The sequence below is a fragment of the Eleutherodactylus coqui genome, chromosome 1 (genome assembly GCF_035609145.1).
Source record: "Eleutherodactylus coqui strain aEleCoq1 chromosome 1, aEleCoq1.hap1, whole genome shotgun sequence".
Taxonomy (NCBI): domain Eukaryota; kingdom Metazoa; phylum Chordata; class Amphibia; order Anura; family Eleutherodactylidae; genus Eleutherodactylus; species Eleutherodactylus coqui.
The window spans coordinates 247902703-247928670 of NC_089837.1; the positions used below are offsets into that span (position 1 = coordinate 247902703).

The following is a 25968-nucleotide window of genomic DNA, read 5'->3' on the forward strand; positions in this document are numbered from 1 at the left end:
ATTCGGAAATGCATGCCTTTTAAGGCCTGTATTTTACTGCGGATTACCCGACAGATGCCGATCGCGGAAACCGCAATTCAAATCCGGTCTTGTGAGACCATCCCTAGAAGTGCTGTAAGCTTTGTGGGAGGTTTATTTGTAAGTGATTGTATTGAGCCTTTAGGCTGGGTTCACACAGGGTGGAAATCTCAAGGAAATCTTGCAGAATGTCGACCAACATGGAAATTCCTGCCACAGAAATTTGATGCAAGATTTGAAGCGGCTTTATTCTGCTGTGGAAATCTCTCTCCATAGAGAGAAGAGAGACAGCAGCGGAAACGGTGCTAAAATTGACATGTCATGGATTTGAATTCCATGCCGCATGTCAGTTTTCGTACGGCTTGTTCGCAGCAGACTGTTGGCAGCGTGTGAACGAGATGTTTTACAAGTCTTGTCCGCTTTGCTGCTTAGCCTCTGGCTTAAAAACGAAATGGAATTTCTGTACGGAGGGACTGCACAGAAAGTCTGCGGCAATTCTACCCCATGTGAACCAAGCCTTAGGGTAAATGCAAACGGCTGGGATTTCCAGCAGAATTTCCACCTGTGTGTGCTGCCATAGGATTGCATTAGATAATGCAAACCTATGCAGACAGCCGTGATTTGACCATGTGAAAACTTGTGCTATAAACCAATCGCGGCATGTCCTATTTCTGTGTGAACTTCGCAGAGGCCCGCACAAACGTCACCTCTGACGCGCCGGCTCTGCACTGCGCATGTGCTGGCTGAGCGGCAGCCGACACATAGCAGAGTGGAGGAAACAGGTGAGCCACGGGTGTCACTGTAGGGGCACGGCTCGCATCCCGCTGCGAAAATTCTCGCAGCAGCATCCGACCCGGCCGTCTGCAGGAGGCCCTAAGAGTTTCCACAGAGGAATTTTTGGTATTGCACACCTATTTGTCTAAATGTTTTGAGGATAACCCTGCGATCTGTGTTATATAGTCTGTTGAGAAGGGCTGCTACCAAATAATTACTTTCTAATAATTTAAAAGGCATTCTTTCTAAAACAGATTCTTTGATACAGGAATTTTTTTCTAGATTCCCACATCATGGAAATTTGAGTTTGGGGGAAGGGGTCTCTTGGAAAAGACAGGGGCAAATGCATTGAAAAATATTCTTTAAATGTTGGTGAGAAAAGATAAAAATGCCATATCATAGACCTGCGTACATGTTTTTTTAAAAAGATATAAAAAAAAACAAAAATCCCTTGTGCTGTAACAGTAGTATTACATGGCGGCCTAGCTAAGAGTCTAGTCTGCAATGTGTAGTCTGGCAGTGTAGTGTGTGCTGTAACCCGGCTAACACAAGTCTAGCTGTGTAGTTTGGGAGGCCTCCTATATCTGCAGTGTGGACCTTCTTGTACAGCAGCCACCTGGATATGTTCTACACCCCACTACTGGTGAGACCTCACATACTGAACGTTGAAGCCAACAAGCAGTAGCCCTCTTGAGTCCCATCATGTGTTACCTATACTTACTCTGACTTCCCTTCTTTCACTTAGTAATCTATGGGGATGCAGATCTCCTAGCCTGGGCGGCTCTATGTGAATTTCATATCTTGTGTAATTCATTTTTTTTGTTTTTATCACTAGAGATGAGCGAACGTACTCGGTAAGGGCGATTTCGCAATCGAGCACCGCGATTTTCGAGTACTTCACTACTCGGGGGGTTGCAGAGGGGAGTGGGGGGGGGAGAGGGAGAGAGAGAAAGAGAGCTCCCCCCTGTTCCGCGCTGCTACCTCCCGCTCCACCACGCCATGCCACGCCCCACAGCGCCCCCAAGTACTTTTCACCCGAGTAGTGAAGTACTCGAAAATCGCGGTGCTCGATTGCGAAATCGCCCTTACCGAGTACGTTCGCTCATCTCTACTAATCACCTCTAATTGTATATACAAAGTTGCTATCTCCATACCTCTATGAGTACATTTTAAGTGGAGATACTCTAAAGCGGCATTTACACACACAGACGATTGCTCAAAATAAATCAGAAACTGACAATTTTGAGCGATCATTCTGCATAGGTACTAATGGGTTAATCAGCCCTTTAGTACTTCATTGCATGTATTTAGAGAACAGCAGGTGGTCTGTTCTCTAAATACAACGCTATTGCTCTCCAGCGGGACAGCAGTTGTTATCAGCGCTGCTCGCGGAGAACACAGCATGCAATCCATCTTATTCTATCGTCCTGAGGGATGAGGATTTAATGTGGATCTGAAGTCAGCGATGGACAAAAAGTGCACAGTAAGTGCACGATGGGCACACATTTACACACAACGATTTTCACTCAAAAGATGGCTTTTAAATGAATTTTGAGCTATGTGTGTAAAGGGCCTTAATTCTAAACTACTACTTTACTAATATATAAACACTCTAAAACCTTCGTCTTTTTCTAATGTCAATCTTTCCTATCTCTTCTTGAAAAATATTTTCATATAGTTGTTCCTTTTCTTGAAATCATTTTTCATCTACTTTGTTGCACGTTTTGTATCATTATGTGCTTTTTTTTTTTTAAAGGCATTACCCAATTGGCTTACTTTTCGATCTGCATGCATCAAACACATCCCTCCCCTGGAGCATCACTGTCCACTTTAAGGTATGTTTATATTGCTGTTGTATGAAATGTCACTTTTAATCCTTTCAGGATCAGAGCATTGTTTTTTTTTTTTCCTCCCCACTTTAAAGAAAAATCATAACTTTTATTTGTCTGTTGATTCAACCATTTGAGGGCTTGTTTTTTGCAGGAGGAGTTGTATTTTTAATGGTAACATTTACTGTACCATATAATATGCTGACAAACATTTAAAAATAGTTTTAAATTGTTTTAATTGTAAGTGAGATGAAATGGAAAAAAAATATGATTGTGACATTTTTTGGGGAGGGGGTGTTTATATGGTGTGAATTGTGCTGTAAGAATATTATGGTAACTTTATTCTATGGGTAAGTATAATTATGGCAATACCAAATTTATGTATTTTTTTTATGTTGTACTAATTTAGGGCTCAGTCAGACGAGCATTTCTTTAGCGCACCTATGTGTGCAAAAAAAGAGGGCTCCACGCATTAGCAAAATGCGCGTGACCATAGTTCCCCATGCTCATTTATTTCAACGGGGTCAGTGGTGCCGCTGCCAGCTCTATTGAAACCAATGGGATGCAGGCAATCCCCACAGTGATTTTCGGGGAAGGGCTTTAAATATAATCCCTTCCCTGAAAATCATCCCTAGGTGTAGAAAAAACCCCCCAAAACATTACTCAGCTAGCAGCACTGTCAGGGCTCCGGCGCATCTTCTCTCTGGCACCCCCGACACTGTTCTGAAGCACTTTTTTCCTGGGCGGGGATGTAAAAATCCCCACCCAGTGAAATGGCTGTGTCTGATTGGCTGAGCACTCAGCCAATCACAGGCAGCGCTCAGCCATTTTTTGAATGACAGCTGAGCGCTGCCTGTGATTGGACACAGCGCTCAGCCAATCAGAGGCAGCGCTCAGCAATTCATTGAATTCACAGCCATTCATTGGTCACAGCGCTTAACTAATCAATTCAATGAATGGCTGAGCGCTGCCTCTGATTGACTGAGTACTGTGTCAAATCACAGTACAATGAATGGCTGAGTGCTCAGTCAATCAGACACAGCCCCCCCCCCCCCCCCCCCCCCGGAAAGTGCTTCAGAACAGTCCCAGCTATGCCAGAGAGAAGACGTGCCGGAGCCCGGACAACACTGCTACGTAGGTAATGTTGGGTTTTTTTTCTACACCTAGGGATGATATTTAAAGCCCTTTCATGAAAATCACTTCGGGGGTTGTCTTCATCCCCCTGCTTTTAATAGGGCTGGCAGCAGCAGCACTGGCCCCATTGAAAGCAATGGGAGAACATTGCGTTCCTTTGTCACAGGGTGTTCCTTCATTCCCGCAGGGAGTCCCCTTGTCAGTGAACACTGTGACAGTGCCTTCACAGTGTTCAGTGATGAAGGGACTCCCTGCAGGAATTTTATACGCGCAGCACAGAACTTACTGGCGCACGGATGTCCTATCTTTTGCAGGTGCGAGTATTTAGCGCCTGTAAAAGACAGACATGTGAATGCACCATAGGGAACCAGTGGTTCTATCACATGCGCTTTTTTTTGCGTTTATAGACGTGCACAAAAAAACGCTCATCTGACTTCGCCCTTAAAAAGTAAAAAAATTTTGAGGAAAAAAAACTTCTTTCGTTGCCATCATCTAAGACTTATTTTTTTTTCATTCAATGACATTAACCCCTTAATGACGCAGACCCCTTTTTCCCCTATTTTTGTTTTTTCCTCCCCCTTTAAAAAATTGTAACTCTTTAATTTATCCATATAATGTACTGAAAAACTTTAAAAAACTTCTAAGTGGAGTAAAATGAAAAAAAAAAACAAAAAACATTCTGCCATCTTTCCGTGCGTCTTGTTTCTACGGCGCACAAACTGCAACAAACATAACATAACTTTATTCTACGAGTCAGTACTATTGCTACGATACCAAACTTGTATAGGTTTTTTTTTGCCTTTTTTTGCTGCACTACTTTTTTCAAAAACATTTAATTTTTTTCAATTATTTTCTGCGATCATCTTGTGCGTGCAATAACTTTTTTATTTTTCCGTTGACGTAGTTCAGCAAGGGCTCGTTTTTTGCGGGATGGCCTGTAGTTTCTGTTAATACTAATTCGGAATACATACGACTTTTTGATCGCTTTTTATTGTGTTTTTTTCTGGTGAGACAATGTGACTGAAAAAGTGCATTTCTGGCGTTCTTTATTTTTTTTTCGCACAACGTTTACCGTGCAGGGTAAATAATGTGCTACTTTGATAGATCAGACATTTATGGACACAGCGATACCAAATATGTATTTTTCTTTTATGTTTTAGATTTTTTTATTCTAGATATGGCAAAAGGAGGGTGATTTAAACGTTTATTACTTTTTTTTCTTTTTACAATTAATAAAACTATTGATCTTATTTTTCCTTTTTTTTTGTCTTCCTGGGGCCACAACTAGCGATGCTTTGATCGCTCCTGCATTATGATGTAATGCTATAGTCATACTGCGATTTGACAGGCAGTCTATCAGGGCACCCCATGGGGATGGCTTGATAGGCAGTCTGCTGAGGCAGCCATGGGGCCTTTCAGAAGGACCCCAGCTGCCATGACACCTGTATGGCTCCCTGCGATCTCACGTGGGGGGGGGGCCGTACGGGACCCCCGAACATCGGGGAATTTAAATGCCGCGCTGTATGCAGAGAGGTCGCCTAGCGACCTCTTTTCATACATACCCTGACGCTCCAGGACGTAAATGTACGTACTAGAGTGCGAAGGGGTTAATGGGCTGTGTCTGATTGTCTGAGCGCTCAGCCATTCTTTAAATTACAGCTTAGCGCTGCCTGTAATTAAACACAGTGCTCAGCTAATCAGAGGCAGCGCGCAGCCATTCATTGAATTCAATGAATGGCTGAGCGCTGTGACCAGTAAATGGCTGTGAGTTCAATGAATGGCTGAGCCTACCTCTAATTGGCTGAGCGCTGTGACCAATCACAGACAGTGTGAGCTGTCGTTTCTGCTATCATTTTGCAGTACATATGGCTTTTTGATCACTTTTTAGTTTGAAGGTACTGGTCAGCTTGGACATGCTGTCTAAACTGCAGACCTGATGTTATAGAGCAGGAGGAGCCCAGGAGATTGTATATAGTTTTATGGGGAAAGATTCACTAGAACTTGCATCTTATTCATTTATATCTCTGCTCATTCTGAGTCTGAACATCTAATGGGCAATCTCAACAGTTGAGTGTGCATTATGCAATTGCTGTCAATCACTGATAGGACCGCCCACTGGTCTTATAAACTCAGAATGAGCAGATGATTACATGAATAAAAAGTTCTACTGAATCTGCTCAGTTTCTTCTACTCTACAACATATTGTCTGCTGATTGGACTGCCTTCTCGATGAAATAGGTTCCTATTTTTATTTCTTCTTTTTTTTTTTTGGTTGGGTGGGGGTGACAGAGTAATAAACCCGTTAAGGACATGGCCTATTTTGGGCATAAGCATGCAACGATTTTTGGTGGATTTTCATCTCCATTTTTCAAAAGCCATTTTTTTATTTTCCTGTCGATGCAGCCGTAAAAGGGCTTGTTTTTTGCGTGGCGAAGTGTAGTTTCTATCGGTGCCATTTTTGGGAACATAGACTATATTGTAAAACTTTTATTTGTTTTTTTTATGATCGCAGGGAGAGAAAACACATCAATTCTGCCATAGATTTTTGGGTTTATTTTGAAAGCTCAATCATGCAGCATAAATGACACAATACGTATTTGTGCGGGTCGGTACGGTTACAACGATACCAAAATTCTTATATTCTTTTTTTTTTTTAGGTTTTTCAACCATTTTTCTGCAATAAAACCCCTTTTTTGGACATTTTTTTTCTAAATCACTGTATTCAAAGTCCTATAAGATGTTCAATTTATTGTACGCGTTGTTACGTTTATTATTTTTAATCTAACATGAGAAAAAGTTGTTTTTTTTTTTACATTTTTCTTTTTTGTACATTATTTTTATCTTTTTTTTACACCATTTGTGTCCCTCTGGTGGACTTGCATCATAGCACCGATGATCGCTATGATAAGCATTGCAGGACTTCTCTCCTCCAATGCCTTATCGCTTATTACAGCGATTATAGGCAGTGGTAAAACAGGACGGCTGTAGGTGGCGTCCTGTTACCATGGCAACCAGCCGGGCTCATCGCGAGAGCCCGATGACGTCACAGAGGGAGCCCTTGAATCCTTCCCATGCCACAATCTACATAGATCGCAGCAGGGAAGGGGTTAACAGAGATAGATCCGCCCGCCGGCCTCCATTTACAATTCCTCTGCAAAAAAATAGTCGTTCATCATACAGTCGCTGTCGACATTTACACTGAATGATAATCTTTCAGATTACTGCGATCCACTGAGAATCTGAGCGATTGTCGTTCAGTGTAGAAGGGCCCTTGATTCCCCTGTCTGCATCTTTTGAACAAGAGTGATGTAGTGATTACTGCTGTTGAACAGGCCAACCAATGACAATCTGCGTGCCAGAAACAGCATGACAAATGGGTGGATGCTCTGAGAAGTGAATCAGACCACCCCCAGGGGGTACCATAACAAGCTTTTTATGGTTTTAATTGAAAAACTGTTCATGGTCTAAGCGAAAAATACTTAATCATGAGAAAAACACGCCACAAAGTGACAACTTTCAGTTTGAGGGGGGTTTTTTTTGCTAAATCGTGTAAAAAAAAAAAAAAAAAAATTACAAAACCGGCATGTATCAAGACATCCTTGATGTAAAGTTATTGCTGTGTGTTTACGCGAGTTTACTATGTCCTGATTTATTTTAAAAGTCCTGCCTACTGCTGCTCGCCTTTTAATAAAACCTCTTGGTGGTGTACTACCCCTTTTCATAATAGTCTGGCTACCTGCTTATCTTAAAGCACAGCCTGTACTTTCATAACAGTTCAACTATTGGTGTGTAGAGGAATAATTATAGCTTAAAAAATATATATTTTGGATAACAGACAAACATATCGAAAAACTTACAAAAACGCATACATTCAAAACAAAGGGCAGCCAGACTATTATCAAAAGGCATAGGAATAATTGTCATTTGGAATCCCAAATTGAAGCGCTAATGACCACTTGTCTGTCAGTCCGTGTGTGCTGTGTGAGTTACATGCAGAGCCTGACAGCACCTGTGATGATGTCACCATCATGTTATCAGTTACTGGCTTTTAGCTCCGCCCCCCTAATCACATGACTGTGACATCATCACATACGCTTTATCCTCCTTGTGCACTGAATGAGGGATTATGGGCAAACTACATTCTGCACAAACCCCTACAGCCTCAGTTGCTATGGATACAGCAGTACTCAGTCTGGAAGTTTGTACCTGGTTGTAAGACTGCTGCACACCTGTGTGGAGACTCCAATAAGTGACACCTAGCTGGCGGTGCACATTGACCAACAACATTGACGCATAGTCCTTCCCCACTATCTTCACATCTCCTGAACATGATATGTCATCTCAAGTGCTAATGCCGCCAATACCAGTCCAGCCTTCATCTAATCGTCAACCAATCTCTAGCGTTGGAACTAACCGATACTGTTGTGCAAATATGTAAATAACCACAGAGGGTTTAACGCCGCCATGATACAGCGACAAGCCATGTTTTCACCTACGCCACCAGCTGAAGTTTGTAAATCTCATGTAGCTGATATGCGAAAGCAACAAGCCAACTACAGATATGTGATAGCTACGAGCGAACATGTCTCCTCAGCTAGCAGCTGAAGTTCATAAATCACGTGTAGCTCATATGCGAAAGCAACAAGCCAACATGTCTCCTCAGTGAGCAGCTGCAGTTTGTAAATCGCGTGCAGCTCATTATGTGAAAGCAACGTAGCAGAGCTCTGTGAGTATGACGTGAATGTGGCAGAGCTGTACTATAATTTCCTAATAATTACTAGTAGTTCTCAAAGCCAGTACTATGCACCCACTATGACTCTTTCTGAATCATAAAGGGGCATGGGGAAATATGACAACCTTTTATAGGTAAATGATGTAAGAATAGTGGTTAAACTTTATTGATTACTTCTGTTTTGCTTGGTTGTGTTTTTTTTATGCTTCATACACATTAGTTTATAATGTACATAATAAGAGTTATATACTAAATATCTCTAATAATTATTTGCCACTCATAAACTCTCTACAATAGTGTCTAAATATTGATTTATAAATCGAAGAGTCCTTTTAGAGCGTACAATGAAACCAAGTGAGAAGATAAAATGCTAACTAAGAACATTTTGAGTAGGTGATTTCTGAACCATGAAAGTGTTCGGCTAAAAACAGCCCCATGACTATTTTATTCAGAGTCATCTCAGAATCAGGGCATGACTTAACATGTTTTTTTTGTCTCTGAATTAACTGAACAGACTTTGATAACATCCAAACGGTTTATCAAAACCACTGTACTCTTAGATGCAGGCAGAAATGAAGCCTCCCTTTCAGTATGTGAAGCTGTGGCTCTAGTTCTGAGTCACTTGTTCCACTATGCTGCACGCATAGGTCTCATATAGGTGCTATCATTTGTTTCTGCACTCCAATAACAATATGTTGCATATTTATTTGGCCATTTATGAAAAATCTCTAAGACCAGGCAGTGGGGCCTGAGTTTTGACGTATCAAAGAAAACAAACTAGTATAAATTCTTGCACTACAACATGTTTTTGTATCCATTCCTTGTTGTGACCGAAAATAAGCAGCAAAACTACATAAACTGCACCGTGTAAAGAAGTGTGTTTGTTGCCTGTAGTTCATAGAAATCAAATTCTAGCTTCCATCTATATGTGCTAAGTGTGGTATAGGCAACTGTCTGGGCACAAGCCACTACGTTTCATCTACCTTTTTCCTTCCTCTAGCCCTGCTTGTGAGCCCCAAGCACATAAAAAGAGGTAAAGTCCCCTGGTGAGACGTTTTTTTAGGGTGGTTTGCCATTGCCTTCCCCAGTCATCTTTTACCGCCCCCAGCAAGCTGTGTACTCACTTTATCAACCTCGAAGGATGGAAGGCTGAGTCAACCTTGAGTCGGCTACCCGAACTACACAGGGATTGAACCTGCGACCTTCAGGTCCTGAGCAAGAGCTTAGGACTGAATTTCTGCTGCCTTAACACTCTGCGCCACACGAGGTTCTTCATGAAAAGAACACTGGTATAAAAAAGTCTGTCAGAGAAGCTCTCACACCATGCAGCTGTTCATGTGGGGTGGTAGCCACGTTCCCCCCCTTAGAAACAGTTTTTCACAGATTAGTGAACCTCTGACCATTTTTTGCTTCTGAGAGACTCTGCATCATGTTCTTTTTATACACTGTCATGTGACTTAGTAGAAAATTGACCCTTCAGCTGTTTTTCATTAAAGGGGTTGTCTCGCGCCGAAACGGGGTTTTTTTTTTCCATAGGCCCCCCCGTTCGGCGCAGGACAACCCCAAAGGATGTATTAAAAAAAAAAAATTACATATTACTTACCCGAATCCCCGCTCTGCGACGTCTTCCTTCTTCCTTCTTCTTCCTTCACCAAGATGGCCGCCGGGATCTTCACCCACGATGCACCACGGGTCCTTTCCCATGGTGCACCGTGGGCTCTGTGCGGTCCATTGCCAATTCCAGCCTCCTGATTGATGGGGCGGAGCTACGCGATGACGCGTAGAAGGGGGCGGAGCCAGAACGTCGCTCGTGCCTGGACCTAGGAGAAGGGGAGAAGACCGCACAGCGCAAGCGCGTCTTAAAAAGCAAGAAGACATCAGAATTAGACAGATCCATGGAGACGGGGACGCCAGCAACGGAGCAGGTAAGTGAATAACTTCTGTATGGCTCATATTTAATGCACGATGTACATTACAAAGTGCATTAATATGGCCATACAGAAGTGTATAACCCCACTTGCTGCCGCGAGACAACCCCTTTAATACCACTTACTTTTCCAGTCTTTTGTATCAGTTGCCCAACTTTTGTGAGATGTGTTGCTGCCATCAATTTCTGAATTTGTATATTTTTAAAAATAATTGGATAAATGTCTCACTTTTACCTTCTGGTATGTTTTCTGTGTTCTACTATGAATACAACATGGTTAGATCAGATTTCCAAATCATTGCATTCTTTTTTTTTTTCTTTATATTTGCATTTTACACCGCTTCTTAACTTTGTGGGAAGGGGGGTTGTGTATTGTATATTATATCTAGGATACATCTTGCATGATAATTATAGAGTTTGCTGTGGTCAAGTCTAATTTTTACATCTTTAGGGCTCATGTCCACGGGCAAAATAAAAATTAAAATCCGCAGCGGATTTTAACTCTTCTCCTGCCTGCGGATCCGCATCCCATAGGGATGCATTGACCACCCGCGGGGTAGATAAATACCCGCGGATCGTCAATAAAAGGAATTAAAAAAAAAATGGAGCATGAAAAAATCCGGACCATGCTCCATTTTCATGCGGGTCTCCCGCGGGGACGGCTCCCGCGGGCTTCTATTGAAGCCTATGGAAGCCGTCCGGATCCGCGGGAGACAAAAATCAGAGTTTACTCACACGCTCCGGTTCTTCTCTTCTCCGCGGCTCCATCTTCTCTCAGTCGCGGCCGGATCATTTTGCTTCGGGCCGGCGCATGCGCGGGGCACGTCACCGACGTCATCCTGCACATCCGCCGAGCCGAAGAAAGAAGATCCGGCCGCGACGCACAGAAGATGACGCCGCAGCGAAGAGAAGAAACGGAGCGGATGGGAGGTGAGTTTATTCTTATTTATTGTTATTTTCAGCGCTCATGTCCGCGGGGCAGGAGGGACCCGCTGCAGATTCTCCATGGAGAATCTGCAGCGGATCTGATTTTCCCCGTGGACATGAGGCCTTAGAGTTATCTGGTTTAGGAAAACCTTGTATGATAGCAGTTCCTATTGGCTACAATGGATGGATCTGTCAACTTGTGTTGTCTTTCTTATACTACTCTGAAAAATTATTAATGCAGTAAGCTCCCAGTAAGATGGACCACCAATAAACAATGGTGGGATTATCTGCAAATTTTATTAGAAATCTATTGAAAACGTTATTGCAAATGTAAAGTTCACTTCTTGGGTATAGGTACTAATACATGGATCTTGTTTTCTTTTCTTTTCATGTCAGAATTTTCCATCAAAAGACCTTCTGCATTGCCAATCCAAAGACGTAATTGAAGCACACTTTATGTCATCTGTGAAGGAAGCTGATGCTTTAAAGCACAAAAGTCAAGTCATAAATGAAATGCAGAAGAAAGACCACAAACAACTGTGGATGGGTTTACAGAATGGTACGTATTCTCCTGACAGTGTGTTGTCCCGTTTATTCCTTCACTATTCCTACACATGATTTAGATACTTTTAATATGCCTACTTCTTAAAAAGATTTAGGCCTCCTGCACACGGGCGTATTTGCATTGCAGAGTCCAGAGCGGGATTCCGCCTCCAGATTCTGCAGCAACTCCAGACCATAGCATGCTCTGAGAATACGCAAATTCCTGCCCACAAGCGGAATTCAATTGCAATTATTTTTTTTCCCCGCTTTTGGGGGAGAATTTGCAGCATGCTGTGATTTTGTGTGGGCTATGCACAGCCAGCTTCCATTGAAGTCAATGAAAGCCGTCCGTCCCACATTCATTCTACATTCAACATCGCAGAATGGTCGCGGCAGCCACGTCATCACCATAGCGACGGTGCAGCGTCTTCTGTACTGCGCATGTGCGCCAGCACATTCGCAGCAGAGGAGAAGACCGGTGGACAGATAAGCTGGGGTCACTGGCCAGGCACCAGGTCAAACTCCGCTGCAGAAATTTCACATGCGAAGTCTGACCGCCTGTGTGCAGGCGGCCTTAGACAGAAACAAAATTTGCCTTACATAAGACATTTACAAATATGCCTTTGTCTGCCTACTAGTGGATATGGTGCAATTCCTTTAATATAGCATCTGGTAGTCCAACACTTCATTACTGTACTGATATGCAGTGTGCAGAATTTTACAATACTGCTGGTATAAATCCAACCAGAGAAAATCAATTAGGAATTTACTGTAAACAAAGCAGCAGTTTTTATTATTAGCTGGTATTTTATTACTTTTTTTTAATTTCAGAAAGTTCTTTGCCCCCTAAAGAGAATCTAAGTTATGGTGCTCATAATTTCTGATGTGGGGTCTGCGGAGCCTCTTTTTATACTCCCCTGGTCCCCCATTTCATTCAGTGTCACCTGGCGGAGTAAGTGCGTGCACAGCAAGCTTGACTCTTTTCAGAAGGCTGTGTGCACATTCATCTCTATAGAAGTGCGCACACAGCCTTCTGAAGAGAGGCATGCTTTCTTAATGCAAGCTAACTTCACCAGGGAACACCACAGGAATAGGAGACCGGGTGAGTGTATAAAGAGGCTCCCCGGACTCCACATCACATTAACTATGAGCATCGGAACCTAGTTTATGGTGCTTATAGTTATTGACAGGTTCCCTTTAAAACTGATTTTTTTAATATACTTTTCTGTGACTATCTGATAATTCTTAACCCTTTAGTGACCAGGCTTTTTTGCTTTTTTCCATTTTTGTTTTTTCCTACTCCCTTTTAAAAAATCGTAGCTCCTTAATTTATCCATCGACGTCGCTGTATGTGGGCTTGTTTTTTGCGGGACGAGTTGTATTTTTCAATGGCACTATTTATTGTACCATATAATGTACTGAAAAACTTTTAAAAAATTCTTAGCGGAGAGAAATGGAAAAAAAAGCGACATTCCACCATCTTTCGGTGCGTCCTGTTTCTACGGCGCACAAACTGCAACAAAAACGACCTGATATTTTTATTCTATGGGTCAGTATGATTACTACGATACCAAACTTGTATAGTATTTTTTTTGCTGTAGTACTTGTATTTTTTTTTTAAGATATTTAATTTTTTTCAATTATTTTCTGCGGTCATTTTGTGCACGTGATAACTTTTTTATTTTTCCGTCGACGTAGTTGAGCAAGGGCTCATTTTTTGCGGGATGTCCTGAAGTTTCCGATGGTATCAATTTGGAATACATACGACTTTTTGATCACTTTTTATTGCGTTTTTTCTGGGAGACAGGGTAACTAAAAAAGTGTATTTCTGGCGTTCTTTATTTTTTTTTTTTGGACGACGTTCACCGTGCAGAAAAAATAATGCGCTACTTTGATAGATCGGACTTTTACGGACGCGGTGATATCAAATACATATTTTTATTTTATGATTTTAGATTTTTTAATAATAGATATGGCAAAAGGGGGGTGATTTAAACTTTTATAACTTTTTTTTTTTACAATTTAAAAAACTTTATTGATCTTTTTTTTACTTTACTTTGAAGTCCCCCTGGGGGACTTTAACATGCGATGCTTTGATCGCTCCTGCAGTATGACGTAATGCTATAGGATTACGTCATACTGCTTTTTTACAGGCAGTCTATGAAGCCACCCTGTGTGGATGGCTTGATAGGCAGTCTGCTAAGGCAGCCCTGGGGCCATTCATTAGGCCCCCGGCTGCCATGACACCTGCACAGATCCCTCGATCTCACCGCGGGGGGGCCGTGCGGGACCCCCAAACAGCGTTCGGGGCATTTAAAGGGTTAATAGCCGCGATCGGCCGAGCGCGGCTATTGCCCGCGGGTGTCAGCTGTAATATACAGCTGACGCCCGCACTGTATGGAGGGAGATAGCGGCGCTACCTCCCTCCATACACGTCCTGGAGCTGCAGGACGTAAAAACACTATAGGGTGGTCACTAAGGGGTTAATATCTAACGATTCGGCATCCATCAAAAGTCATATAGAAATTTTAGTCCTGTAGGCATCACAGGTACAATACTGGCTGATAGAGGTCTGTAGTGCGCTGTGCCATGGATTCCAGTTACAACTGTGTGCAGTAGAGTTGTGTGATAGTAGTGAAGCAGACCTGTGTTGTAATCAAACTTTTGCGGCCTGTGTCCATATTTAAGTGGAGCTGAAAAACTGACAACTGCTATACTTACCGAAAGAGTTATGTAAAAGTGCATTGCCATGTAATCGCCATTGATAGGTAATCAACAGTGATGAGTACATGTAGGATTAAAGCATTACTGTATTCTGGATCACTATGCTTGGCTACTCTTGTATTGATTGTTCCCTAAGGTTATTAAAATTTATTTTGAAGAGGTTTTCTGTGTCTCTTAATATTGATTTCCTATCCTTAAAGGGGTTGTCCCGCGCCGAAACGGGTTTTTTTTTGTTTTTTTTTTTTTAACCCCCCCCCCCCCCCCCCCCCGTTCGGCGCGAGACAACCCCGATGCAGGGGTTAAAAAAAACAAACGGAGAGTGCTTACCTGAATCCCGGCGGTCCGGCGTCTTCATACTTACCTGCTGAAGATGGCCGCAGGGGTCTGCTCCCTCCGTGGACCGCAGCTCTTCTGTGCGGTCCATTGCCGATTCCAGCCTCCTGATTGGCTGGAATCGGCACGTGACGGGGCGGAGCTACACGGAGCCGGCATTCTGCACGAGCGGCTCCATTGAAGAGAGCAGAAGACCCGGACTGCGCAAGCGCGGCTAATTTGGCCATCGGAGGGCGAAAATTAGTCGGCTCCATGGGAACAAGGACGCTAGCAACGGAGCAGGTAAGTAAAAAACTTTTTATAACTTCTGTATGGCTCATAATTAATGCACAATGTACATTACAAAGTGCATTAATATGGCCATACAGAAGTGTATAGACCCACTTGCTGCCGCGGGACAACCCCTTTAAGATATGTCATCGGTATCAGACTGGTGGGGCCTTGCCTCTCAGAACCTTCTGCCAATCAGCTGTCTGAAGTGGGTCTGGCGTTCAGGTGAGTGGCCCTTTCACTTCACTGAATACCGGTCACAGCACTGTACATTTTATAGTGGCTGTGCCTGGTATTGCATTTAAGTGAATGAGACTGAGCTACTCTCAGGTCATGTGACCAATAACAATGACCTCACAGGCCTGAAACAAGGCTGCAGAGCTCACCCAAGCACCACAGCCTTTTCAGTCAGCTGATCGATGGGGGTTCCCAGTGACAGACCCCCACTGATTTGATATTGATGACATTATCCGAAGGATAGGTCAATGTTGAAAACCTGGAAAACCTCTTGAAACTGAATTTTAATAACCTTATTGAAACACTCAGTATAAGAGTAGTCAAGCATCGTAATCCTGAATATGAGTGCTTTAATCCTACATATACTCATCATTGCTGATTAGGAATATCTATTACATTGAGGTGAACTTTAACTCTTAAAGGGCCACTCTAGCAAAATCACATTTTTCCATCACTGCCCCCCTCACTTGATTGCCTGTCACACTCCGGAGGTCTCCTCTGTGTATTGCAGCCCCTGTCTGATGCTTATCAAGTACCATCTCAAGGCTGAGATTTTTTACTTTCAGATCAATCCCATGATGCATCAACCCAGCATGTTTCTCTTTCTTTATGGAAAATAGTCATGTGAACTCATCTGTTTCATTGCAGTTCCTTTGTAGACGTATTACATAGAGCTGCTTCAAATAGAAACTTTCTGTAGAGTCACAACTTTTCCTTTTGAAGAGGCCAATGTATTTTGCTATCTGATCCTCACCCTTCATAGTTCTGTTATATTGGACATTGTTTTTGTCAGTGTTAAAGAGGTTTTCCAGACGGCGCCCACTGGGATGCCCGGGGTTCGGAGCGGACGCACTGCTTAGACCCCTGTGTAGTGACCGGTGCCCTGAATTGCAGGCGCAGCGCTCATTGAAATCAATGGGACACCAGCCTGTGATTACAAGCGCAGCTCCCATTCACTTCAATGAGAGCTGCGCTTCCAATTACGAGTGCCGCCCACTACGCAGGGGTCGGAGCAGTGCTTCGTCTAATCACCTGGGTGTATTCCAGCGGACGCTGCCTGGATAACTCCTTTAAGATTTCAAGCTTTATGGGTGAGGAGATTTGTAGTTTTCTTTCCCCATTGAGAATCTAGAACTTTGTGACCCTTCCACAAGGATCACCTCTTAACCTTTGCCACACCCTAGCAGATGTACTAAAAAGAAAATGATAAAAATGGGCCATCTGCTGGGTTCTGAGAAGTTTAGTACGGATGGTGAAAGCATGTGGGCTTTGGATGGCATTTGGTGTCTTCCACCTGCTGCCAAACTGACTCAGACGAGTAATGACCTCCATCTTTCTGTTGCAGAATGACAGATTGTTTCCAGGTGCAGCAAAGAAACATGCTGAAAACGTACTCATTTTATTGGTGGTTTAACCCTTGATAGTATCAAACATCCTATTGTACTTGATACACTTTTTAGCAACCTCATACTTTCCTTGAAAAAAAAATGTTGTAGTAGGGCTGTAGTACATGGCTTAAAATGAAATGATTGTTTTCCTGAATTTTCAAGATTTTATCATTCACATGATTTTTCTTTTGCTGAAAGGGCTAAAAGAATACCATAACATATTTTTACAAAAGGAAATTGCATGCATAGCAATTCCTTAATATATACAGATTATCAGAAGTGTATGGGACAATTCTGATCAGTACATTAAAGGGAATCTTTTAGTATCAACGGGGTCACAACACCATAAGTATGCCATTAGGCAGTTGCGGTTTAAGGCCGGGCTCACACAACTGCAAGCACAAAATGCTGCATGTGTCACGCAGCATTGTACCATTGTGGAGATGGTGGTGAGACAGCCTGTCGCCGTAATTGGCAATGCTTTTGGACTGCGCATGGTAGCGTGTCTTGTGCATGCAGTCATGCATAGTCGTCTTGGTTTGGTGTTTTTTATTTAAATTTCCCACTCTGACTGGAGTGATGTCCACTCTGATTAACACGGTATATAAAATAAATCTGGAGTGCACTCTATTAGTATATATCCTAGGATATATGTGACGTACCAGTGGAGGAGCATGAACAACTAGCGGTAGTGAGACTCTTGTATATCGCAAGAAAATTGCTAGTACAGCATTGGCTGGATGCGTCCCCCCTACATTGGGGGAATTTAGGGATAAAGTCAACCGACTCTTATCTTAAACGTAAAGGACACAAATACAGTAAGATCTGGTCCAGATGGTTGGATGCATTTGGCTTGGCACAACTGAACCTGCACCTTCGGCAAACTGAGTGTACAAGGGAAACAATACATTGGGTATATCCTAGTCACAAGAGAGAGCAAAGTAGTGACCTGTGAAATAATCGTAACGCATGTGTCTAAATGTATCTAGTTGACTGTTTGCTATTGTAGTTGTACATGATATAAAGCTGTTGTACATGTATGGGTGAAGTACAATATTCACTGAACTGTGGATGGAGCTCATTGAAAGTACAAAATTGAAGATATAATCTAAAAGGATGGAAAATTTCATGAACTAATTTTTCTGCTCTTTAATCAGGATGCTGTACGATATATATATTAGGTACACGATAGAGACTTAAGGAAGGAGGGGGTGGGGTGGGGGGTTGCAACACTTTTGTTTTGTTTATTTCCGTTTTGGTTAAAAAAGAAAAGTGATGAAATCAAAATAAAAATGTTTAATAATAAAAAAATTTCCTACTCTGTGGCCGCCTGCAGACGAGCGGGTCGGATCCGGCGGCGAGTATTCTCGTCGCGGGACCCGACCGGAGCGCCTGCAGGGAGCAGCGCGTACTCACCCGTGCCCGGTGGCCCCGGCTCTTTCATGTGCCGGCTGCTGGGCAGCCGGCGCATGCGCAGACCGTAGCCGGCGTCCGGGTGAGTGACGTTTCTGTGCGAGGCTCTGCGAGCCCCGCACAAAAATAGGACATGCCGCGGTTTGTTGGCCGCGCGACATCTGGCGCGGCCAAACCGCGGCCGTCTGCATAGGAGTGCGTATTGTAATGCACTGCTATGCAGGCTTTCAGTGGCGGAAATCCCGCCGCGGGATTTCCGCCCGTGTGCAGGCGGCCTGTCGCTTTGCAACAGCGCATATAAACTGCACCCATGCACAGTGTAATCGTATATGTAACAGCATTCATCATGCGCCCATAGAGAACAATGAGCTCTATCGCACGTAACACGTGGCAAAGTAGAACATGATGCGTTCATTTTTGTGCATGTATTCACAAGTGTGAATAAATCAATGAAAATCCATGTACTTTCATTGACTCCACTGCGTATCACACGCGTAATACGCAGTGATATTGCACTCAACTGAACCCGGCATAAAGATGACCCTGTGAAATGCAAGTGTCTTGGTATAATCTAAAGAAGAGTTATAATTCGGAGACGAGTCCAGGACTAATCTCTACTGGCATCTCCATGCACAGTGAAGAGAGGTGTGTTGTTTTCTACTTCATATGAAAGATAGGGTTCCACTTCCCAGCCACCCTTGTACTAGGTACACCCCTTCAGTCAGCACAGGCGACCTCTACTAACCCCTCACCTTCACAGTGTGATAACACGTAGCCATACTCTGCCTTCCACACAATCTTGTATATGAGCTCTACAGGCAGTTCTTTTCTCCTCATGTCTTGGTTTTGGCTCTGATATGCATTGTGAGCTGTGAGTTCTTATATAGACAGGGCTGTGTCTTCTAAACTGATGTCCAATCAACTGAATTTACCACAGGTGACTCCAAGGTGTAGAAACGTCTCAAAAGTAATCAAGAGAAATGAGATACCCCCAGAGCTAAGTTTCAACTGTCACACCAAAGGGCTTCTATACTTATAAGGGGTGGAAAAAAATATGGAAACACCAAAGCTGTAGTCTGCTTCTTTTTTCATCACAATCCTACACAATTATTTTGTCTGTCACTTAATACACATTTCCGTCCATGCTGATGTTTTCCGGATGCGGTTTTTATGATCTTAGTGTATGCGATCATAATCTTGGATACTGTGCCTTGTGATACAGCAAAAACTTCCGCTACCTTTGTTACAGAGGCACCCACCATACGAGCCCCAGCAATTTGACGACATTGAAATTCTGTCAGCTCTTCCATAATTCCCCCACAACTGCGCAGTACGCTGTAGGCGCTGTTATACAGATCATTGCATCACGCAACAACTACAGTACCGCTTACTAACTCCGCTGTAGTAAATATGTATGAAACCCAAACCATTAGGAGGAATCTGCATGGGATTTTAATCATTAGCACTGAGTCGCCCTTTTGATGTAGTTAAAATTTACTGTTAGTATTGTGATATATGATTTATAATCCCATGGTAATTTAAGGCATGAATTTCATTCGGTGTTTCCATATTTTTGTCCACCCCCTGTATGTCCGTGCAAAATGTTCTTAATTTTTACAAAATTTACAAAGATGTGTAATATTCTGTTTTCACTTTCTTTACGGGGTATTGAGTGCAGGATGATGAAGAAAAACTTGACATTTTTTAAAATTTCCATAAGGCCACAGCATAACAAAATAAAAAAAGTGAAAGAGTATGAAGACTTTCCGAATGCATTTTATAAGTAGGCAAATATGCCAGTCAAATAGTACTGATGACTGCATTTATGTAAAGGACACTGTCATAGTTCTGATTGATATCCCAATGTCACACTGTGATCAATGTTGTAATGGAAGTTTTAACAACTGATTTTTAAATCTACTTTTTCAGTCATTCGTAAAACATAATTCTATTGCCAGAAACGTACTACCAAATTCTTCCCAGAGTTTATAATGAAAAATAAGGTGGATTGCTATTGTTAGCCTGTTTACCAACACCCCTGTTATGTCATATGTAAGTAAATGTGGGTTTTGGTCCCAGATTAGACAACATGCGTTACCTGTAGCCCAGATGGTAGCATGAATAGACCATTATAGGCCAAGTCCCAGTGTGGCACAGTACACATAAATAGGCCAAACCATTGTCCGCTACTTACTACTCACTGGTTTTCACCTTAAGGTGTCTGCTTCGGCCTCCTCACTGAACTGCTCTGCTAGTTTGGGATGACTTGTCACGTCTTAGAAACTGTTGACTGACTTTCTAACAGAACATATTAAATCTCCTTGAAACTTACAGAACATCTTATGAAACATCTTTTGAGAACTTTCAAAAGCTAATTTAGATCTCTGTTATTTGCAAAAGAGAAATAAGAACAGCTAGTGAAACCAAGATACAAGGTACTTTTCAGTTTTTTTCTTACATAGCTCAAAGTACGTTTTTATTCAGATGTGCTGTTTTCTAATGTCCTAGTGAAACGTTGTCAATGACCACAAAAAAAGAAAAGAAAGTACCATTTGTGATAACTGCCTGTCGGTATAAGACTACATCTGCTGCTGCTGCTTATTGTGAAACTATTGGACAGTTTTAAATTTGGGCTGAAACAGAGAGAAAACATTTACATTTCTACAGTGTCTGTTCCATTCTTCATATCCAAACCAAATTATTTTCAAGGTCAAAGAAATGCGATTTCCTCTTTTTTGCTAGTTATTGTAGAAAGACATGGACATGTGGGATTTTGGGTGTGTTGAGTTCTAGAGACAAATTGTATGTCCGTGATTGAACTTCCCAGCTACATTATTCTAAACTTGTGTTCTCAGAAAAAAAATTCATTATAAATTACTAATTATGTAGTCCATTTAAAAAAAAAAAAGTATTTATTATGTAGCTGTACCCACAGTACATATACGTGAGCTAGTATAACCTGGGTTAGTTTTTTTTCTGTCTGCAACTCCTGGCCTCCTCCTTCTCTGACAGTCATGTGATCCCAGTTCTGACCAGCGCAGTTCTACTAGCAGCTATATATTATTTTTCTAGTCAAATTCTTAGTCTGTGTGATGCTGTTACATGATCGCCACTGCAGAAACAGCCTAGAGGGAAAGGCAAGCACTCCTGCTCTATCACAGCTACTCAGAGTAGAGATCACAGCTCATCCTCCTGACTGCATATTTATGGCCTGTAGTATATCTAAATGAATATAGAACGTAATTATAGGCTGTCCACCCAGCAGGCAAGAATGGTATAGCCTCAGCTAATGCTGTTCTGATGCATCATGGGATGAATGTGAAACTGAAATAATCTCAGCTTTAAAAGGGTGCTTGACAAGCATCAGACAGGGGGCTGCACTGCATGGAAGTGGCTGCTATATACGGGGGGACCTCTAGAGTGTGACAGGCAAATCAGGAGGTGGGGTGTGGCAGTGATGGAAAAAATGGGATTTCATTAGAGTGATTAGAGATGAGCGAACATACTCGTCCGAGCTTGATGCTCGTTCGAGTATTAGGGTGTTCGAGATGCTCGTTACTCGAGACGAGTACCACGCGATGTTCGAGTTACTTTCACTTTCATCTCTGAGACATTAGCCCGCTTTTCTGGCCAATAGAAAGACAGGGAAGGCATTACAACTTCCTCCTGTGATGTTCCAGCCCTATACCACCCCCCTGCAGTGAGTGGCTGGGGAGATCAGGTGTCACCCGAGTATTTAAATCTGCCCCACCCGCGGCTCGCCACAGATGCATTCTGACAGAGATCAGGGACAGTGCTGCTGCTGATGCTGCTGCTATAGGGAGAGCGTTAGGAGTTATTTTAGGCTTGAAGAACCCCAACGGTCCTTCTTAGGGCCACATCTGACCGTGTGCAGTACTGTTAAGGCTGCTGTGAGCAGTGTTGCACATTTTTATTTTTTTTTGTATTTCGGGCGTGCAGAGCATTGCAGCCTCAGTCTGCAGTAATTTTACATAGTATAGGGCCAGTAGTGGTGAGGCAGGGACAGTGGGAAAGGTGAAAGAGATATACTGTCTATATAGGCAGTGGGCTTTTTCAAACAAATTTAGGAAAAATACTATCTTTGGGCTGCCTGTGACCATCTTGAGTGTACTGCGTCTCTGCTGGGGGTAGTAGTCCTAATTAATACGCAGCTAAGTGTTACAGCAGGCTTGCGCAGAATTCTTTCCTGGCTCTGCGTTGCCCGTTACATCACCGCCGTCATCCCGTCCAGAGGGAAACAGTATACATATATACGCTGCCTACAGTATCTGTCTGCTGTCTCAGCTCAGCCTTTAAAAAAATAGAAGCAAAATACTTAAGGCCTACTAGTGGCCTTTGGACACTTGACTGCTTCTGCGCTGTGAATTCCACTAGCTGTCATACGCACCTACGTCTCACTACAGGCTTGCGCAAAATTCTTTCCTGGCTCTGCTGTGCATTCCGTAAGCGAAGTCAGCCTCCAACCACAGGCCAATGAGCGGCACATTTAATTACAGCGTTCTGTTTCTGCACTACTGGTAATACACCATGCTGAGGGGTAGGGGTAGGCCTAGAGGACGTGGACGCGGGCGAGGACGTGGAGGCCCAAGTCAGGGTGTGGGCACAGGCCGAGCTGCTGATCCAGGTGTATCGCAGCCGACTGCTGCGGGATTAGGAGAGAGGCACGTTTCTGGCTTCCCCAGATTAATCTCACAGTTAATGGGTCCACGAGGTAGACCTTTATTAGAAAATGAGCAGTGTGAGCAGGTCCTGTCGTGGATGGCAGAAAGTGCATCCAGTAATCTATCGACCACCCAGAGTTCTACGCCGTCCACTGCTGCGACTCTGAATCTTCTGGCTGCTGCTCCTCCTTCCTCCCAGCCTCCTCACTCCATTACAATGACACATTCTGAGGAGCAGGCAGACTCCCAGGAACTGTTCTCGGGCCCCTGCCCAGAATGGGCAGCAATGGTTCCTCTCCCACCGGAGGAGTTTGTCGTGACCGATGCCCAACCTTTGGAAAGTTCCCGGGGGATGAGGCTGGGGACTTCCGGCAACTGTCTCAAGAGCTTTCAGTGGGTGAGGAGGACGACGACGATGAGACACAGTTGTCTATCACTCAGGTAGTAGTAATTGCAGTAAGTCCGAGGGAGGAGCGCACAGAGGATTCGGAGGAAGAGCAGCAGGACGATGAGGTGACTGACCGCACCTGGTTTGCTAAGCCTACTGAGGACAGGTCTTCAGAGGGGGAGGCAAGTGCAGCAGCAGGGCAGGTTGGAAGAGGCAGTGCGGTGGCCAGGGGTAGAGGCAGGGCCAGACCAAATAATCCACCAACTGTTTCCCAAAGCGCCCCCTCGCGCCATGCCACCCTGCAGAGGCCGAGGTGCTCAAAGGTCTGGCAGTTTTTCACTGAGAGTGCAGACGACCGACGAACTGTGGTGTGCAACCTTTGTCGCGCCACGATCAGCCGGAGCCACCACCACCAGCATGCGCAGGCATATGATGGCCAAGCACCCCACAAGGTGGGACGAAGGCCGTTCACCGCCTCCGGTTTTCACCACTGCCTCTCCCGCTGTTATCCAACCTGCCACTGAGATCCAACCCCCCTCTCAGGACACAGACACGACCGTCTCCCGGCCTGCACCCACACCCTCATCTCCGCTGTCCTCGGCCCCATCCAGCAATGTCTCTCAGCGCACCGTCCAGCCGTCGCTAGCGCAAGTGTTTGAGCGCAAGCGGAAGTACGCCGCCACGCACCCGCACGCTCAAGCGTTAAACGTGCACATAGCCAAATTGATCAGCCTGGAGATGCTGCCGTATAGGCTTGTGGAAACGGAGGCTTTCAAAAACATGATGGCGGCGGTGGCGGCGGCCCGCGCTACTCGGTTCCCAGTCGCCACTACTTTTCCCGATGTGCCATCCCAGCCCTTGTAGCCATTGTACGCGCCCTCACCAATGCGGTTACTGGCAAGGTCCACTTAACAACGGACACGTGGACAAGCACAGGCGGGCAGGGCCACTATATCTCCCTGACGGCACATTGGGTGAATTTAGTGGAGGCTGGGACCGAGTCAGAGCCTGGGACCGCTCACGTCCTACCCACCCCCAGAATTGCGGGCCCCAGCTCGGTGCTGGTATCTGCGGCGGTGTATGCTTCCTCCACTAAACCACCCTCCTCCTCCTCCTACGCAACCTCTGTCTCGCAATCAAGATGTGTCAGCAGCAGCATGTCACCAGCAGTCGGTGTCGCGCGGCGTGGCAGCACAGCGGTGGCCAAGTGTCAGCAGGCCGTGCTGAAACTACTCAGCTTAGGAAAGAAGAGGCACACGGCCCACGAACTGCTGCAGGGTCTGACAGAGCAGACCGGCCGCCGAGCCTCCAACCGGGCATGGTCGTGTGTGACAACGGCCGTAACCTGGTGGCGGCTCTGCAGCTCGGCAGCCTCACGCACGTGCGATGCCTGGCCCACGTCTTTAATTTGGTGGTTCAGCGCTTTCTGAAAAGCTACCCACGCTTGTCAGACCTGCTCGGAAAGGTGCGCCAGCTCAGCGCACATTTCTACAAGTCCAAGACGGACGCTGCCACCCTGCGCACCCTGCAACATCGGTTTAATCTGCCAGTGCACCGACTGCTGTGCGACGTGCCTACACGGTGGAACTCTACGCTCCACATGTTGGCCAGGCTCTATGAGCAGCGTAGAGCTATAGTGGAATACCAACTCCAACATGGGCAGCGTAGTGGGAGTCAGCCTCTTCAACTCTTTACAGAAGAGTGGGCCTGGTTGGCAGACATCTGCCAGGTCCTTGGAAACTTTGAGGAGTCTACCCAGATGGTGAGCGGCAATGCTATCATTAGCGTCACCATTCCTCTGCTATGCCTCTTGAGAAGTTCCCTGCAAAGCATAAAGGCAGACGCTTTGCGCTCGGAAACAGAGGCGGAGGAAGACAGTATGTCGCTGGATAGTCAGAGCACCCTCATGTCTATATCTCAGCGCGTTGAGGAGGAGGAGGAGGAGGGGGGAGGAGCATGAGGAGGAGGGGGAAGAGACAGCTTGGCCCACTGCTGAGGGTACCCATGCTGCTTGCCTGTCATCCTTTCAGCGTGTATGGCCTGAGGAGGAGGAGGAGGAGGAGGAGGATCCTGAAAGTGATCTTCCGAGTGAGGACAGCCATGTGTTGCGTACAGGTACCCTGGCACACATGGCTGACTTCATGTTAGGATGCCTTTCTCGTGACCCTCGCGTTACACGCATTCTGGCCACTACGGATTACTGGGTGTACACACTGCTCGACCCACGGTATAAGGAGAACCTTTCCACTCTCATACCCGAAGAGGAAAGGGGTTCGAGAGTGATGCTATACCACAGGACCCTGGCGGACAAACTGATGGTAAAATTCCCATCCGACAGCGCTAGTGGCAGAAGGCGCAGTTCCGAGGGCCAGGTACCAGGGGTGGCGCGGAGATCAGGCAGCATGTACAGCACAGGCAGGGGAACACTGTCCAAGGCCTTTGACAGCTTTATGGCTACCCAGCAAGACTGTGTCACCGCTCCCCAGTCAAGGCTGAGTCGGCGGGAGCACTGTAAAAGGATGGTGAGGGAGTACGTAGCCGATCGCACGACCGTCCTCCGTGACGCCTCTGCCCCCTACAACCAGTTGGTGTCGAAGCTGGACACGTGGCCTGAACTCGCGCTGTATGCCCTGGAGGTGCTTGCTTGTC

The 25968-nt window shown here is 44.7% G+C and overlaps 1 protein-coding gene across 2 annotated transcripts in view; it reads left to right on the forward strand.

Annotated features, from left to right (window-relative positions):
• The window catches only part of ATG5 (autophagy related 5), a 143016-nt gene that overhangs the window by 18004 nt on the left and 99044 nt on the right, over positions 1-25968 (forward strand). For both annotated transcript variants that reach the window (XM_066607920.1, XM_066607910.1), the window contains exons 4-5: positions 2549-2627; positions 11738-11900. In XM_066607920.1, the coding sequence (XP_066464017.1) occupies positions 2549-2627; positions 11738-11900 (242 nt within the window). The remainder of the gene's footprint in view (positions 1-2548; positions 2628-11737; positions 11901-25968) is intronic.